This window comes from Macrobrachium nipponense, chromosome 28 (genome assembly GCF_015104395.2).
Source record: "Macrobrachium nipponense isolate FS-2020 chromosome 28, ASM1510439v2, whole genome shotgun sequence".
Classification (NCBI taxonomy): domain Eukaryota; kingdom Metazoa; phylum Arthropoda; class Malacostraca; order Decapoda; family Palaemonidae; genus Macrobrachium; species Macrobrachium nipponense.
The window spans coordinates 45,164,937-45,183,857 of NC_087217.1; the positions used below are offsets into that span (position 1 = coordinate 45,164,937).

Sequence of the window (18,921 nt, forward strand, 5' to 3'; positions counted from 1 at the left end):
ATATACTAGGGGGCCATTATTGATGATTATCCTAGTGCAGTAATGTAATTGGTTCACAACACATAGAGTACATGGGTACTTCACTGTGTTATTAACAAATAAAAACACTGGATTCAGATATTTTCATGGTAGCTGCATTGCATTATCTGATAAAGTGTTAAATTTGATTTAAAAGTAATCAAATGACAATTATCATTCTGAAGAAGGTTAACCAGACAACCAAGTCATTTATTTCCTTGAGAGGCTAACATAGGAATGAAATATTGAAAACGTTACATAGCCTGATGTATAGAGACTAGAAAGAGTCAAGGCAAAAAACAAAAGCAATACAGCTGTAGGGCTAATGAATACATAAAGAACCTAATACTGCCTACATTATGTTGTGCAAAACACGCTACAGAAGATATCACAAAGCTTTGATGGACCAGTGAGGTCCAAGTGTTTTATATTCACTTTAGCATAGTATTCTGTGGATAATAGTTTATATACTAACAAGAAAGTCTCTTGTTGTAAATAGGAACTATGAAATTATCATCATTTTAACTAAGATATCAAGAATTAACTCCCTGGAAACCTATCTGAAATGGGGAGATTTTATTTATTGCCTGGGAGATACAGTAACTTTTTTATGGTTATTATATGTTTTCCATGAACTAGTGTGCTTCTCTTTTGCCAATAAATAAAATTTTCTGAATTTTAAACACATTCTAAAGCTAAACGAGTGATAAGTGGCCTTTATGAAATGCACAATGTTACAACACGAATATGAAATTCTATGGAAATTTGGTAAAGTTCATTTGTTTCTATAGCAACACATTCCCATCCTGCTCTGTTTAAGCTAAAACTTTTCTTTGTCCTGTCCCAGAAGAATGAAGTGGTAAGATGATCTACTTTTATCTACCATGCATTTAAAATTACATATGAGTCACTTATGGTGCCAAATACTTTGTTAACTAACTTTCATTATCATCATGGGATCTGTGAAGTGAACCAGTTATGGTACAAAATTGTTCAACTTACTTCCAATTCAAGGCAATACAATGAAATGTACTCTTAACACTATTTTGTTCAGATTTCACTCACACTAACAATTTCTTTCTCTACCAACCAGAACCATTTATGGGTCCTACACTACTGTTAAAACTTTCACTGCACTAGCTGTCTAAAGAAAGATAGTTTATCTAAATATATATGATTTTAACATACTAAGATTTAACTATGAACAGACAACTGCCAATGCTCAAAACAACACTTAAAATCATTAACTACTATACTCTTGATATAAAAATCCAGAGAAAACTTAGTCTTACGATACAGCATAAGAAATTTGACTCTTGTCACCAACAATGAAAAACCACATGGCACTGATCAGCAGTTCCTAAAACCTACAGTATTTACAAGGAAGACGAAAGCAGTGGAATATGAGTAAAAATTTATAACCGGCATAATTTCTTAACATGAGAAAAATAATTTGACAAACCAGCACTGCAAGGGTACCACACCTTACAATTTGTGCGACTGAGACTGTAGATTATACATAAAAAAAATTGTTCAATACAGGTCTAAACTACAGTATCTTGTATAAACAGTTATTCTCAACTATATGCTGCTTTTTTTGACAGGAAAATGCTTCCAGCCACAACCATTCATGTGTCTTGCTTTACAGCTTAAACTTTCAATACACAAATTCCTGAATATATTTTCTTAATCTCTGGGTATTCAATTCAATATGATAGCATATGTGCACATGATCAGATGTGAGATGTCTATATACGTACAACATTGTACCTATAAAGATGGTGTAATTATACCATAGAATTATATTATATTAATCATACATATTAATCTGGGTATTCAATTCAATATGACAGCATGTATGTACACAGTCACATGTACATCGGAGTAATGATTAAGATGGTAGTATTATCTTACAATAAAGTTACATAAAATTAATCATATTACTATGACAAATATTAACAAACACTTCAACATGGTGCCTCTGCTTCAACAATAAATATAGAGCACACAAAAGGCACACTGTCTTATATTTATTCAACAATAGATATAAGGCACACAAAAGGCACATTGTCTACAAGCTGGTTTTAATTTTTCAAGCTTTAAAAATATGTACTGCAATGTTCATATATTGTATTTAACACACACAAGCTCAGTATCTTCAGCAATGTATCAAACTGAAAATATCTCAATTTTAAGTTATTTTTTTCAAGTTTCCCTAATTTTTTTATAGATCACAGAAATTTTACACTATTCCACATATATTTTATTAAAATTCCTAAATGCAAACAGCAATATAAACATGTATTTGTTTCATTTTCACAATAATGATATTATGCTTAGTATAAAGTAACTAAGAAATAGTTGGATCATTAGTAAAAAGTACTATAATAATTTAAATTTTTTATACATATTTTCTTAGCCTGACTTATTCCTAACGACGGACAAAAAATATATAATTTTACTCTCAAAATATAAAATACCAAACTCAAGTTTCCTTTAGCTTTATGTAAATTAATTCAGCTTTTCCTTTTCAGACAGTTTGAAACTTGTCACTCTCCTCCAGACCCAGCAGGACAAAACCTCCAAAATCTCAATAGGAAACAAAGTCAACAGTGTATTGCAGGACAAGGCTACTTAAGTTTTAGAAAAAATGACTACTAATGTATCATCTGGAGCGAAATACAATTTAACAAATTCCTAAAATACTAGTCTTCAATTTTCAGTGCTAAGAGCTGAAAGAATTATACTGAAAAGATATGAAACAATGCAACAGACAAAACTAAACAAGGAAACGTCCTTGCCAAAGTTTCATAGATTATATCTTATAATCACTAAAGAAGCTGAATCTACAGTGGTCAAAATACTTAACAAAATGTACAGGTTAACTTTTATAAACCACATCAACAATCTGAATTAACTAACACAATTCAAACCCTTACAGAGAAGCTATGAATTACATAGAATTAAATAAAATCTACTGTACTCTCAACACATTCATCACCACTTTCTTCAAACGAGAGGATAATGAGAAGTAATTTGATTTCACTCAACTACAAACAAGGAACATACATCATCAGGAGATACATACGCTGCAAAAAGCAAAAATACTATAGTACTGTAGTTGATAGAGGTTAAGTGGAAATGATGATAAAATCATGCTAGGGTAACTAAAACTTGGTTCTTTAAACATACTCCAAGAAAAAGAAGAAGAAAAAAGTTTTGAAACTCAATAAAATAATTAATTTACAATGATAGCTACAAAAAAAAGAGTATATACAGGTACCTGATAAAGCACTTTTGAAAAGCGATACAATCAAAGATTGCCTAAAACAAAAGAACATAGTCATATGAGACAAAAATTAATGGTCATGCCTAGGTATAAATTTGTATAGTAGTATACATAAACTTTAGTACAATCAATAAAAATACTGCAAATAAATACAATACATATACTAATACGAAATACTGGGAACCAAATTGATAAAACTGAAGACAGGAATATTGTATAGAACATTCAATGTTTTTCAATGTGAACAGAACAATTTCATGCACAAGAAAATTACTGGAAACAAAAGCTGGCAGAGATTGCAATAGTATCTCCTTGAGAAAAAACTACTGAATAAAAATTGGAGCTTAAAGCTTTTCAACTTGAATAAAAATTACCATTCATTAGATTTTTGAACATCTGAAAGTAATCTCAATTAACATTACTTCATAAAATTAGGCTTACTAATTATTGCACTTTAACAAGCCAAAGGATCGGCACTATCTACAAGAAGATCGTGTTCCTCGTAATCACTGTCACCTTCGTCATCACAATCCAAAGGGTTATCAGGATCTAATTCAACTTCCACTTGGATCTCTTCAGGGTAAACAACCCCAAACTCATTTCTCTCTTTCTCTTCTTGTTCTGGTTCAACAATGCTGCTGTCAATTCCCAATATAGCGTCACCTTCGTCATCAACATCATTCAGACTAACATAATCGTCACCTTTGGGTACTAATGACGGTATAAGATCGCCGTCTTCAGTTTCCTTCCAATTTTCTCTTTCATGTTCCCGGAGATGTTCTCGCAGGTCAATGCGAGACTTGAAATCCTCCCTGTGGCAAATCCCACAGAGCAACGTGCTAGTGTGATACTTTTTGATGTGGGATCTCAGTGATGCGGGTTCAATGAAAGTCTTCTTGCATAGTTCACAAGTGTGCGGTCGGTCGTCCGTGTGCTTTTTGCTATGTAACTGAAGAGATTCCAGATCATTAAATGATTTCCCGCAGTTTATACACCGGAAAGGTTTTTCTCCCGTGTGTGTTCGCTCGTGTCTAATCAAACCAACTATCTGTGTAAACCCACGCCCACAAACCCCACATGCATAAGGCTTTACTCCTGAGTGAATGCGCTCATGAGCTTGTAGACCTGACTTAAAACGAAACATACGACCACAATCTTTGCACTTATAGGGCTTCTCTCCTGTATGCACTTTCAAGTGTTGCTTTAGATGCGTGTTACGAGAAAACGCTTTCCCACAGACTTTGCACTGAACAGGACGTTCACCGGTATGAATACGCATGTGAGATCTTAAATTAGTCTTTTGGTTAAACGAAGCATTGCACATCCCACACGTGAAAGGCTTCTCTCCTGTATGAATGCGCATGTGCCGAATTATATCGATTCGCTGCCGATATCGCTTCCCACAAACATCACAAGGATACGGACGTTCCCCAGTATGTATTCTAATGTGCGATATTATGTGGTCCTTGGTTCTATAAAACTTACTACAATAAGGACACTTGTAAGTGTTTAAGGGGTATATAGGAATATCACAAACATCTTTGCCAAATGTCTCAGACTCAATTTTAATTCGCATGTAACGCTGATCTCCTTGAAAAAACTCATTAATTATGACTGGATTGATAGCCTTCTCCCTATGTTTAATTAGTTCTGACACTTTTTCAGGACTTGCACTGTAACTCATGTAGCCTGCAACATTCACATTAGTTGGTCCCAGTACGTTCTCGGACATTAGTCCCTCCTTACCTATTGCTATTGACTTGGGGCGAAGTTTCAATGCTGCTGCCGCTTCCTTCACTTTTACAGGGACATTGCAGCTGATATATTCTTTGATGTCCGCATTTCTGGGTATCAACTTAACTTTATACGGTTCTGAAGACTTTTCTTGTTTATGAAGTGTGTGGAAGGCATTACATAGTCTTTTTTGATTATCTTTTGTTTTATCATTATGATTGAGTCCTATAACTTCAGCTTCCTCGGGAGAGATATAAACGAGCTTTCCTGCTGGTGTACGTATAAAAAAATGCGGTTCCGGGCTAACTTCCATGTCTTGGGTTGCAACATTCAGTGCATCACGGAGCTCTTCATCATTTGCCAACAATGCATCTGTTTAGGAAAAGTTACATAACTATATTTATGAATATTTGGAAACATACTGCACATAGCTTATTCCAAGTTCTCTCTAAGCTCCACTTAACTAAATAAGCATTATCCATTAGACAAAATCTATAATCTTCATCCCATAAATACTGACCTTTTATTTTACCTATGTCTTTAAACATGACAAGCTCAATTAACCATGAGATGATTATCTCTTCAAGATAAATATTGAGTCATGCTAGAGGAAGCTTCTCCTAACAATGCCCAGAAAGAAGGGCACACTCAGTTGTTATATAAGGTTTGTTTTAAAAGAACAATCAATACCATCTCAAATCTTGCATAGCCATCACACCAAACCATTTATTATGGTACGTAATTATGCCAAACTACTATTTATGACGGCGGTAACTGAATCCATCTTTTCAGCTCTTTTGTTATTTGAATAGTATTGTCGAATTAAGAGTAAGAACCTTTGAGTTACCTGGAATTGTAGCATACTTGATATATGAAATATTATTATACAGTCTCCTAGATTAGGATTCAAATCTGAACTCTTACAGATCTAACCTAGAAGATTATACAGTATCTCATGTCATAAGTCAAAATTTAAGCATTTAATGGACAGGCTCAACTGAACATACTGAAGACTATGACAAATAATTTCCTAAAGGGATGGTTCCTAAAGGGATGGATTTGTTTCTAGACCTGACACTTACTTTGACCATCACAAAACATTCAAATTAGCCCACGCATGTGACCTTTCCAAATCCTAAACAATCCATTCCTGATTTAAAACCTGCTCATCATACACCTCTTGGACACTCGGTTCCAGGCAGTTACGATTGTCACTTCTTGTAGAGCTAGCTTGTTGGACACAAGCTCTGTATTCCTCCACTTAGCACTTTAATTAGCACTTTAATTATTCACATTTTCTTCAATTTATTAATCCAACAATTATTCTTGTTATCTTTATTCAGTTCATGTCATTAGGGAATAGTGAATCATAAAGAAATCCTAGATTTTTTATACTGGATAGAATTAACATAACTCCGCCAATGTTCAGTCAGTGTGATGTTTTCCAGTTGTTCATGTTATTGGTATCCTATTTAGGACATTGGGAAATTGACAATTAATTAATAAGTGTCAATACTCAATAGCTACTTTCTAGATAATAGTGTCTGATTCTTTGTTGCTAATGTGTATTAATAATTTTTATTTATTAAGTAATAATCAAGAGTAAGTTCAAATCAGGCTATAGTAGTACCAATCTGTGGTGAGGGTTTTGTTGGGACAAAAGTCATTTACGTGCGTTGCCAAACTTCCATTCTAAGGAAAATTTTATGGAATACAAGTCATTGTTATATGCCAAAACTGAAGGGAATTACTCTGAAATATTTTCTAAACATGGTTTTTATGTATACAGTTGTTAATGATCAACATTCTTAAGTTTTTCAATATCATATTTAAGAAACGTGGCAAACATGTTGCCTCATCTACAATCTCGATTCTAAGGTCAAGTATCGAAATCTGTATCTGTCAGTCAAGAACAATATACCGTTCGTTAATCTCTTAAGAATGGTCAAATCTTATAAGCTGGGGTCCTTTATGGTGAAGGTAAGGATTAGCGGATGTAAATATAGTTGGCCCTCAAACACGTGTGTGTTTGTGTGTGATTAAATGCTTAAAAGATGTCTGTTATCTGAACTTTTCTATAATTTAAGAAATTTGAATGTGAAATTGTATTTTATTTTTCTTTATCTTTGATGTTAATTTTTTTCCTTGAGTAGAACGTTCCAAGACAACAGTCAACTGAATTTGAAAAAAGAATATTCGGGGATAAGATGAAAAAAATCCAAATACCATTGTTAGGATTGAAATTGGTCTAGCGTTGCCAAACATCAATCTGTTAACATTTTAATGAGGTAAAGGGAGCAGTTTAGTAATTGAAATTGATAAATTTGCTCCAAAAATGATTGAATCATAATTTTTGTATACAGGTCCCGATGACAATTGTGTTAAACCAGTCATTAATATTAACATTATAAAGTGAAGAAATGTGGCTTGGTATTCTCTGACCTCATGTCTCGGGCCAGGCACAGGTATATTATGGGCTGTAGTTGTCCTTATAGGACAATACAGCCTTTTGTAGTCGCCATGGATGGTCAGAGTTCCTCATTGAGAGTCATTCAAGGACAAGCAAGGCAAATTATTCATAATATTTTAAGATACTTCACAATGGAGAAACAGAACAGAGGACCCATTACTAATGTTGCAAATGCAACTCTTCTTCGTACAGCTGAGGCAACAAAAGTTGGTAAAGCTACAGTTGAACGAATAAGTAAAGAAGCATGAGAGTCGCAAGAATTATCCGGTAACCCAGTTTTCGATTTAAAGAAGAGGAAAAGATTGAAACCTGTGACTGGTTTGGATGACTTTGACAAATGTTTGCTCCATCGGATAATTCTCCAATTTTATGAGAATAAAGAAATTCCAACCATTATTAAAGTGTTGTCTGAAATGAGGGAAAGAACAGGATTCAAAGGGGGTAGAGAATCTTTAAGAAAAATTGTGAAAGAAATTGGTTTCCAGTACGCAAAACTTGATGGTAGGAAATTTTTTATGGAACGATATGACGTGCAGTGCTTGCGAACAAGATTCCTAGAAAAAATGCAAAACGGCAGGGAGAACAGACGAAATGTAATTTCTGGATGAGACTTGGGTTAATCAAAATTACACTGTAGGAAAATGCTGGAAAGATAATAAATCCGAGAATGCTTCTGGAATTAAAGTGCCTTCAGGAAAAGGTGGCCAACTTATAATTCTGCATGCAGGCTCTGCAGAAGGCTTCATTCCAAACGCTGAGCTCACATTCACTGCAAAGAATGACGGTGATTATCACCGTCAAATGAATCACGAAGTGTTTGAAGAATGGTTTCGTTGCCAGTTGCTCCCAAACATACCACCAACTTCAATTATTGTGATGGATAATGCTCCTTATCATTCAAGGAAAATAGATAAGACTACCAATGATGTCAAGCAAAAAGACAGTCATTACAGAATGGCTCATCTCTAAAGGTGCAAAACCAACAGAGAAAATGTTGAAGGGTTAACTTTTAGAGATGGTAAAGGAGTACTCCGTTAAAATAAAAAAACACTTATGTCGTAGATAAAATTGCAGCAGAAAATGGACATGAAATTATTCGGCTTCCTCCCTACCACTGCAAATACAACCCAATAAAACTAATTTGGGGCCAAAAGAAAAGTTTCATAGCAAAACGAAACGATTTTAAGATGGTAAACCTATCGGAACTTACTAAAGAAGCTCTGGATACTGTGACACCTGAAAACTGGGAAAAGGCCGTAAGACATGCCGAGCAATTGAAAGTGGAAGATGCAGCTAAAGATATCTTGATTGATAAATATATTAATTCATTTATTGTAAGTCTTGACTCTTCTGATGAGGAGTCCTCTTAAAGCATCCCTCCTCTCTCTCTCTCTCTCTCTCTCTCTCTCTCTCTCCTCTCCTCTCTCTCTCTCCTCTCTCTCTCTCTCCTCTCTCTCTATCTCTCTCTCTCTCTCTCTCTCCCTACACACCACTCTATTCTCTCCTCTCTCTCTCTCTCTCTCTCTCTCTCTCTCTCTCTCTCTCTCTCTCTCTCTCTCTCTCGTCTTTTTACGCTGTTCTGTACTGTTCTCTTGGAAAACCATTGTAAATGCATGCATCACAAAGTTAAATAATGTGCATCATTATCATTCTCATTTATTAGATATACTGTATTTATTACTTGAATGTTTCTAAAATAAAGAAATGATTAATGTATGAAATTTATCACATCCATGATTTCTCTTTAGTTTTCTCTCATGTAGGTTGTTAATAAATAAGTTAATTTAAGAATAAAAATGAAGTTTTCATAATAAAACTAATATTGTAATACTCACCTGAACACCTGAATTAGCCCTAATCACAATTAGCCCGAACAACTCAATTACCCATCCCACTAGTGGGAATTTTGTTTTTAACAGCCAGCGTTGCCAACGCTGCAGGTAAAAACTTTCTTGAGTTACCATCACTGTCGGTTGGCAATGCTGGCGCAGGTGTGTGTCGTTACTCTTATCTTCCTCAATTGCTATCTGGTTCAGATTGATGTGGGGAAGGAGGGTGGGAGTCATTCACGTGTTCAGGTGAGTATTACAATATTAGTTTTATTATGAAAACTTCATATTGCAATACACCCCCTGAACACCTGAATTAGCCCGATTAACAACACTTAGAGGGGGAGGGATCAATCCTCTTGCCCGCCTCTTACTACCGTATAGATGGTAACTCATTCACTAATCTATCTAATACCATTATGCAACTTAGACTCACTTTATCTGTTATTCCTTTCGGTGCAGAGACGTACTGGAGAGTACTTTGATCGTCTGTCGGGTCAGTACTGTCTATGTCTTCTACTTCTTCCCAGATTGGATCCTCCGAAGCTCTGGGATGTGTAGGAATATGATGAGCCTCCCATGTGGCTATTCATAGCCTCTCATGTGTGGAGGTGCAAGATGTAGTGTGCAGAGCCGAAGTCCCTCTCGGTAATCCTCTGGTTTGCTGAGCGCTTATGACCAGATTACGATGTAATTTCTGCGCCGACATGATGGCCTAGCCTACGAGAGCACCCCCTCGGACTCTCTTAGGAAGACTGACTACTAACGTATCTGACTACGTTCAACCTATTCTAGTAACGCTTTTGTCCAGGCATCTGGAGACCAAAGCGGCTCCCTATCCTAGTGTCAGAAAGACCTTAAACCTAATTTTATTCTACCTTCACTGGCCTAACCTACACCTTCACCAGCTTAACCTAGATAATAGAATTCACCGCTACGAACGGGCTTAAAGAGTAGCCTTCCGATGAAGCAAACTGAACATCTTTTAAATAGAAAGAAGTAAATACTGAGACGGACTTCCAAGAGGCCGCCTCTAGAATGGAAGACAGAGTAGTTTCTGAGAAAGGAAGATGATGTGGCCATCCCCCGAATACTGTGCACTTGCGGTAGTACTGGATTTGCATTTACCGAATGCAAACCCGCATGAGCCTGCAAGATTACCTCCCTTAGGAAGAAGCTAATCGCATTCTTCAAAATCGGCCGCGAAGGATTCCGAGGAGATATGGAAAATGTCCGCGGGCGAGGACGAAGTTTCTCTACCCGGGATAAAAATACTCTTAGAGCTCGCACCGGGCATAACCGCATCTCTGCTGGATCTCCACTGACGAACTCTCTCAAGGCCAAGACCTGAACGACCTTGGAAGTGTGTTCACCTCCAACTCTGTCTTCACCACGAATTCCGGTAGAAAAGACTAGGAAAATATCGTCTCCTTTGTACAAGACGAGCCTGGATACTGCTTGTAGCTCACTCACCCTCTTCGCTGTTGCTAACGCCGTAAGGACGAGGACCTTCTTAGTTAACTGTCTTAACGTCAGATTCTCGATTGGTACGAACTCTGGGGAACTTAGAAAACGAAGCACAACCGACAAATCCCACAGTGGTGCTCGATTCAGTAATACCGGTCTTTCGATCTTAAAGGATCGTATTAGATCATGAATACACCTGCTCGTTGAGATCTCTGGGAGGTGAAATCTAAAAGTATTACTGAGCATCAAGCGGTAGCCTGCTATCGTCGAGTGTGAAAGTATTTTGACTTTCCTGAGGAATAAGAGGAAGTCTGCTATTTTAGGAATTAAAGGTCTACAAATAGAATGACCCTCTTTCCGACACCATCCCCTGTACGCAGTCCATCTGACTTGGTACAGTTTCCGCATTGACTTCCTTAGTTGAAAGAAAGCGGCCTAGTCACCTCTTTAGATAGTCCGGTTTTCCTCGCTGCTCACTCAACAGTCTCCATGCAGCTAGGTTTAGCATGCGAGGATTCTGATGGTAGTGGTTGAAGTGTGGTTGTTTGAGCAGATCTTTCCGAATAGGAAGGAGCATGGGAATATCCGTGATGAGTTCCAGAAGTTCTGGGAACCATGGGCGTTGTGTCCAGAAGGGAGCTATCAGTGTCAAACTCACCTTGACGCTCTCCCTCAGTTTCCTGATTACTCGATGGATGATGCTGAAAGGTGGGAAGGCATGAGCCTGCATGTGGTCTCAGCTTTGTAACATTGCATCGGTTCCTATCGACATTGGATCCACTACTGGTGAAAAATATATTGGCAGACGATGGTTTAGCCTCGTCGCGAATAGATCTACCGTCGCCGGCCACTTCCGGAGTACCTGACGTACTACATCCTGCATCAAGGTCCATTCTCCTCCCAGTACCTGTTGTGAGTGACTTAATGAGTTGGCCAGTACATCGAGGCTTCCCAATACAAACTGGGGAAGGAGAGACACTCTTTGGTCTTTGCACCATCTCAGGCATCTGTATATAGATGGACGTCGGGAATGAGGGAGACTAGTGAACTTCCGAGTGTCAGGTGCTTTTCTTCTGACCACCACAGAAAATCCGACGCGCAAGAATCGCTCCAGCTATTAACTGTGTTCTCGTTGCGGAAGTCCCAAAGATTCCTGAGACGACTCTGTAGCGAACGCATCTGGAGACGAGACCCTGGGATCAGAAGGGATAGAGACGACATTCTCCCTAAGAGACTTCTCCATGATGACGCTGTTTGCTCCCTCTTGGACAAAAACAGGTTCACTTGCTGTAGTATTGACTGTATTCTCTACGGTGATGGGAAAGCCTTCAAAGGAAGAGAGAGAATCCTCATCCCCAAATAAGTCATAGATTGGGTTGGTACTAGAAAACTCTTTGCAAAGTTCAGCTAAATTCCTAACGTCTCGCATACGTTCAGAAGGAAGTCCCTCGCCCTTAATATCTCCTCCAGGGAGGAGGCTAGAATCAGCCAGTCGTTTAGATATCTTAGCATTCTGTAACCCCGACGATGCATAATTGCCGACACCGGAGACATGATCCTCGTAAATACTTGCGGCACTGTAGTCAGTCCGAAGGGGAGAACTTTGAACTGGAAGGTGCCGACGGAAGATACGAACCTGAGGTATCTCCGAGATTCTGGATGATTCTGAATCTGGAGATACACGTCCTTTAGGTCCACCGACACCATCCAATCCCCCCCTCTGACTGACCGCAGTACTGACTGCGCGGTCTCCATGTGAAAACCCGCAGTTACTACCCAACTGTTGAGGTTCAAGAGATCTATTATCGGCCTCCACTCGCCCCCAGCTTTCGATGCAACGAAAATCCTGCTGTAAAACCCTGGAGATGGAGGGGCTGTTTCTAGTGCCCCCTTCCCCGAGAGTTCCTGAATCTCCTTTGCTAGAGCTATTCCCCTGATGGAATTCTGGGAATAACTCGGAAGGTATACGGGAGAGGGTGACAGAGGAGGAAGGCAGAGGAGGAAGGGAGTGAAAGGGGATCCGATACCCCGCCCTCAGAACTTCCACCACCCCATCCTCTGCTCCCCACTCCTTCCATACCTGGCAGAAAGGGGCTAGACAGCCTCCTACCTGTGCAGACGAGGGACATGTCTCCTATTTGGTAAAATTCCGAGCCGACGAAGGTTTAGCAAAAGATGAGGAAGAGCCTGACCCCGCCCTGTTTGCAAAGCGCACCCTCTTAGGTGATCTAGGGGGAGACCTAAAAGACTTTCTTCTCAAAGGGGAAGCCCTACATGCTCCTCTAGGTGACCGGGAGCCCTGCACTGCTACTCTAATCATGGCCTGTTCCGATTCGAATGCCGAATTGGAAACCACGAAGTTAGTCATAGTATTGGATACGTCTTCCTCCTTAAATAGAGAATTTGCTAAAGCTATGGGAGCTCTAAGTAAAACCCTCGTGTAAAAACATTCACCTGATGCGCTAAGCCCATCGAGACGGACGTTATCAAGCTGTCGAACAGTCCCGGATCTGAAGGAACGTAGCCGTCATTTTTTAGAAACCCCATCAGGCTTGATAATATCCAGAGTGTGCGAGAGAGGGCCTCCGTCTGGTTACGCAAGACGTCCTCTAACACTCCCGCTTCTCTTAGCGAGATTCCTACAAGTCTAGACGCTGCCGGAGACCTACACAGAATTGCCTCAACCGATTCGTTAGGCAACCTGGCCCCTGCCGAAGGGTTCCCCCAGACTGCATAGATAGCCTTCCACGGCGAGAGAAGCGAAATGTCCTGTCTATTGGCAGCTACTGCCGCAGCTAATCTGCCGTCTGCCTCTTGCATCGCTTGTACCGGAGTTGGTTTGGTAGCATAGAATGCCTCAAATAATGACTGGTTCGATGCATGTTGAACCTTAAATGCTGAACCAGAATTTCCGAAAGTGTCTCCCATATGCCAACGGCGTTGGCGAGTGAGCGCCGAAGCGGAAAAAGTTTTTTTTAAAAAAATCAGCACGATTAATTTTCAAGATTAAAAGTTCATTTTTGGCTCCTTTTTTTTTTCATTGCCTGAAGTTTAGTAAGCAACCATCAGAAATGAAAAACTATCATTATCATATATAAATATTGGAATATATGACAGCGCAAAAAAAAATGTCATATACAATTGTATACAAATCGCGCTGTGAGCAAAACGGCCGCAGTCGATCAAGGCTGCCCAGACACCATCAAGACTGCCTGGTGTACCAGATGGTCACTGTCATCAGTGCGCCGTCGTTCTACCGCAGCGGCCACCATCGCGAAGACCCAGTGCCGCCTCACGCCCAGCCGCCCTGGTCACTCGGGTGAGGACTGCGTCCCTACGCCGAAGTACCAGGTTGGCCTACAGGTTTGCCATCTGGTGGGCGAGGTAAGAGATGGCTCTACCTCCAGACTGGCACAGCCTCCCGAAAGCCAGGTCACCTTCAGGAGTGATATTTCCCGAGGTGGCCGCGACCTTGGACACCGTGAGGGACCACAGGTCAAACCAGGAGACTGCCTGGAAAGCCGCCACGGTGGTGGATTCCAGTGTAAGTGCCTCTTGCTGTGAGAACCACAAGTTCTCCGACAGGAGCTGCTGCAGAGACACCAGCTAGCTCTGGGTTAACCTGTTTGGGCGGCATCGGATCTTCCGTAGGCACTTAGAACCTCCTCTGTCGCAGTAGAGGAGGGGGAAGTAGCTTGGACGACCTTCCAGACCGTAGCGAACCTTCCTATCCAGAGACAAGCGAGTCCACCTGGCCTAGCACCGAGTCGGCCAGCTCTGATCGCGGCAGACCCACCGTCATCTTGGGTTCCTTCTTAGGACTCCAGAACGACTCGAGCCGGGACTTGGGCTCAGAAGGTGGGAGTGGCGATCCTTCCCCGAGGTCGTCGTGCTGACGACTCAGTGCAATAACCTCTGCAAACGACCTCTGGATCTCGGGAGTGACTGCGTCATGAAGAGTTGGACCGTCAAGGCCCTCCAACAAGAATGCCTCTAGAGACCCTCCTCCTTCAGAAGGAGGAACAGCGACAGACCCCTCCTGGTCTCCTCCTGCCACTTGCGCGTACGACTTGGTCGGTCCTAAGACCGTGCCTGGTTCGTAGGGCGTCATGGTGGGACCGCTTCTCACAATCACTCCGTGTCGCCTCGCCCTTCCCGGTGTAGCCCCGAGGAAGTTGAAGGAACCGGAGAGGAAGACCTGACGCTCCCCCCTTGCTCACCAACAGAACCGGTGTGCTTGGAGGGCTGCAAGCGATCACCAACCCGTGGTGGTGATCGAGCTGCAGGCCTGGTCACGCGGCTCTCCTGGGGAGAGCAGCTGGACCGAGAACAGCGGCTCCGTTCCTGTGCTTCAGAGGAGCTGCTGCTGGCCTCCCTACCCGCCCGGTCCTGATGGGAGCGGCGGTCAGGAGACCTGCAGAGACCACGGTCACGGTGGGAGTTGTGCCTGTCCTCATGGCACGTCAAACCGTCAGAACCAGCCTCCGATCGGGGGACCTCTTCCTAGAATGCAGCCCGTGGCCGGTCTAGGACCGTCACGTCAACCCTGGTAGCCTGCTGCTTGCTACGAGAGCGATCGCTGGCCTGGCGGGAGTTACCTGAGCGACTCTCGCCAGTCTTCCGCTACGTGCCTCGGTCCTGGCGCTGAGTGAACTCGGAAGCCTGAACCTTGGCTGTATGGTCGCCCGCAGGAGACCGTACACTCGGTACCTCTCGCGAACGAGAGGCCGAGCCGGAACCTGGTGTAGCGGTAGAACCTCTAACACCAGGTGAGGAAGTACCGGTGTTAGCCGGTACCCCTCTGGTCCCCGTCTTCTTCTTCCTTGCGGAAGGAGAGATGGGCCCCACTCCCGAAGGAGCAGGAGGACCAGCGGAAGTACCCCCCGTCTCACCGGAGCGAGACGACCCCTTAGAAGCTCCCGAAGGAGACTTCTTATGGGGGGAGGAGGCAGCCTTCTTCTTCCTCGGCTTGGAAGCCTTGGAAGTCGAAGGGGAAGAGGCGGCAGCAGGCGACGACGAAGACGACGACGACACCTTCCTCTTCTTCTTCGTCAGCTCCCTCAGGACAGACGTCAGGTCCTCCATCCAGGACGGAGCCGGGGCTATTGCCGAAGCAACACGGTCCAGCTGCACCTGTCCGGAAGGACTGGGGCAGCAACACCACGGGCAGGAACGACGTCAGCAGGGGCTGGTCCAGGCACGGCAGGTATGGCAGGAGCGGCAGGTACGGCAGGAGATGGGGCAGCAGCCGGCGACATCCTGGGTACCAGTGGCAGATCCAGGGGCGAACTCTTAGGGCACCGAAAGTCGGGGCTGGGGTGAGCGCGACGAACCCGGGTGGAGGCGGCACGCCCCTCCTCGGAAAGACAGCAATCGGAGTCTGCACCACAGCTGAAGGAGTCACCGAAGCCACATGCTGAGTATACACCAGGTGAGGAGGGGCGGCATACCCCAGGGTCAAGACGGTGGTGGTGGTTGTGGTCATCGGTCCATGGGTGACCGGAGCAGCACCCGCCAGATGATGCAGCAGCCCCCGAACACTCGGTGTGCCCTGGAGACCTAGCAAGAACCATACCTGGCCAAGGTCGTTGCCTGCAGCAGAAGCACCTGAGGAGGCAAAGGTCGGGTTAGTAGGAGGGGTTACCGCTCGCTTAGGGGGGGGGGGGGGGGGGGGGACAAGCCCCACCCCGAGCGAACGTAAGACCCCAAATACAACAGTACGTCGGGGTATCTCGCCCCCTCCTCTACGCTCGACGGATCAGGCGAAGAGAAGGAACAAGAAACCCCCCCGAAGGGAAAGGAGCCATACGCGGGAGCTGAGATGGCGGCAGGAAGGAAGACGACGTGTCTGTGACCAAGGGAGTCGCCGGAGAGCTTTCCGAGGACTCCTTGGCAGGCTTACGTCGCTTCCTCCTACCCTCATACAGCACCCACTTCTCCTCCAACCAGGAATTTCATACATCATAAGGCTCAGCCCAAGAGCATTCACGCCCCCGGCACCGAGCACATAATACATGGGGATCCACTTCGGGAAAGGAGCGGAAGGCCCCACACTTACGGCCCTCCACACCAGGGCAAACTCTGCGGCTGATGGGGGGCCGCGGGGACAGCTCCAATTCATGAGGATCCATGATAATAACAATGAAAAAAATACAAAGAACACGTACTTACAGTATTTCTCACACACACAAACAAACCAAGTTTGAGAAAAAACGCAAAGCATATGACGAAGAAGCGGGCAGAGAGATATGTAGAACACGTCCATCCACCAACGCAGCCGAAAGCCAAGTGGTTCTTCACCTCCCAGTCGCGCGGTGCGCGCACTGTCGGACAAGCAGTTAACTACCAAACTCCCTTGTTCAAAGCTTATGACCGTTCCAGCTGCCGCTAGTTACCTTCCTATTGTAAAGGACCGATGGTTTGTATTCGTATCGGAACAACTTATGATTCCAGTAAGGAAGAAGGCATTTATTGAGTAATGGTTTGAACTTTTGTATGAACATAGGAGTCTTTAGTATGAGATTACCTTATTTAAAGTTAAAATACTTCAGGTGTTACTGCTTTACAATTTTTAAACACAACATTATTTCTGCATTTCATCTTTGATATTTACTGTCCATGAATGCCACATGGATTTGCAAAAGTTACGGAATCATAAAAAAAACAACTAATGCACTCTTACCCTGATCTTCAGAAGGTTCCTCTTTAACTTTACCCTCCAACAGAGGCACGGGTCCATCTACCTCTACTTTCACCTTTGTCTCCATTTCTTCTTTGGGTTCTTCTTTCACCTGGATATTTAAGTAAGCTGGAGGTTTTGCTAGTACTCCTGGCTTCACTGTGTTTCCTTCCTGAGCTGTTGAGACTTCTGATTCACTCATGCTAGAGTCTTCTTTCTGTTTTCCTTTTGGCAAACCTTTCTTAATAAGGGCATGCTGTTGTGCACTGACCACCTTTTTACTTGGGTCTTGGACTCCCTTGGGGGATACCTTGGTAGGAGTCTTGCTATTTTCTGAGGGAACCGGTGTGTCCAATTTGACTGGAATGGGTTTTCCAACCACTTTGAATCTTGAATAACCATTATTAATGTATATTCCTCCAGTAGACGTGGAAACAACTGGATTAAGAAGCAATGGTGCTGGTCTTATTAAATTTCCAGGCTTAACTCCATTATTACCATTGTTGCCTTCATCCTCGGAACTTGTGGCAGCTTTCTGTTGTGGTGGAAGTGTCCCACTGGTGGATGTATTGCAAACTACTACTTTGTTACCAATCTGTAACTTGAGATTCTGAACAGATGTTACTTTGGCATTTGAAGAAGTTGGTTCTACAGGGTCAGTATTTGACAGTGGTGTGAAATAAGCAAGCCCAGGATTTGCATCTTCTGTCCTAACAATACTTGTTAGCAAAATCTTTTTCCCATCTGCAGTCTGTAGAAGGCAGCACAAATTGGAAGACTTATTTGGACCAGTTGTTGGTTTTTTTGTATGAGTTGTATTTAGTATGAATGGAGTAATGTCAGAAAAGTTATGCGGTGAAACGACATCTTTAGCCAACACAAGAGGGGGAGGAGCATCTTTGCTACCAGGAACTGAAGCCTTTTTCATCTTGAAAAGATTCACGTAATATGAAACAAAACAAATCCGGTGCAGTCAAACTAAAGATGAAACAAACAAAAGACATAAATTTCCCTTAATGTTTCACATCTTGAAATCTGGAAAGGAAATAAAACAAAATTTTAGAAATGTTTACAAAACAAATTTTGCTTTACATTTTTGCCTTGAGCACAATGCCATCTCCATCCCAAGAAGGTCTTTTGAGCTCTCTAGATCTGGATATAAAGGTTTCATTTATGAGAGAAAAAGATCAGGTTGATCAAGGCAACTAGAATACTTTTTTCATGAAGAGGATATAAAACAATTAACCAAACACTCGATTAAGTGCTTGAACAATAAAAAAAGAATTGTTGTTCATATTACTGAAACTGCATCCTCAGATTAAGAAAACTTATCAATAACTGCATGGCTTAGTTGGTAAACATTTCAATTAAAAATAATACTGATATTTCAAATACTGTACCATTTTCTGGAAAATCTATTTTGAATAATATCGCA

The 18,921-nt window shown here is 42.1% G+C and overlaps 1 protein-coding gene across 1 annotated transcript in view; it reads right to left on the reverse strand.

Moving 5' to 3' along the window:
* The window catches only part of LOC135201713 (zinc finger protein 33B-like), a 108,595-nt gene continuing 89,674 nt past the window's right edge, over nt 1-18,921 (reverse strand). Inside the window, exons 2-3 of the mRNA XM_064230879.1 lie at nt 17,490-18,521; nt 1-5,413 (exon numbers count right to left, since the gene is read on the reverse strand). Of these exons, the coding sequence (XP_064086949.1) occupies nt 3,762-5,413; nt 17,490-18,414 (2,577 nt within the window). The 5' untranslated portion in view covers nt 18,415-18,521 and the 3' untranslated portion in view covers nt 1-3,761. The remainder of the gene's footprint in view (nt 5,414-17,489; nt 18,522-18,921) is intronic.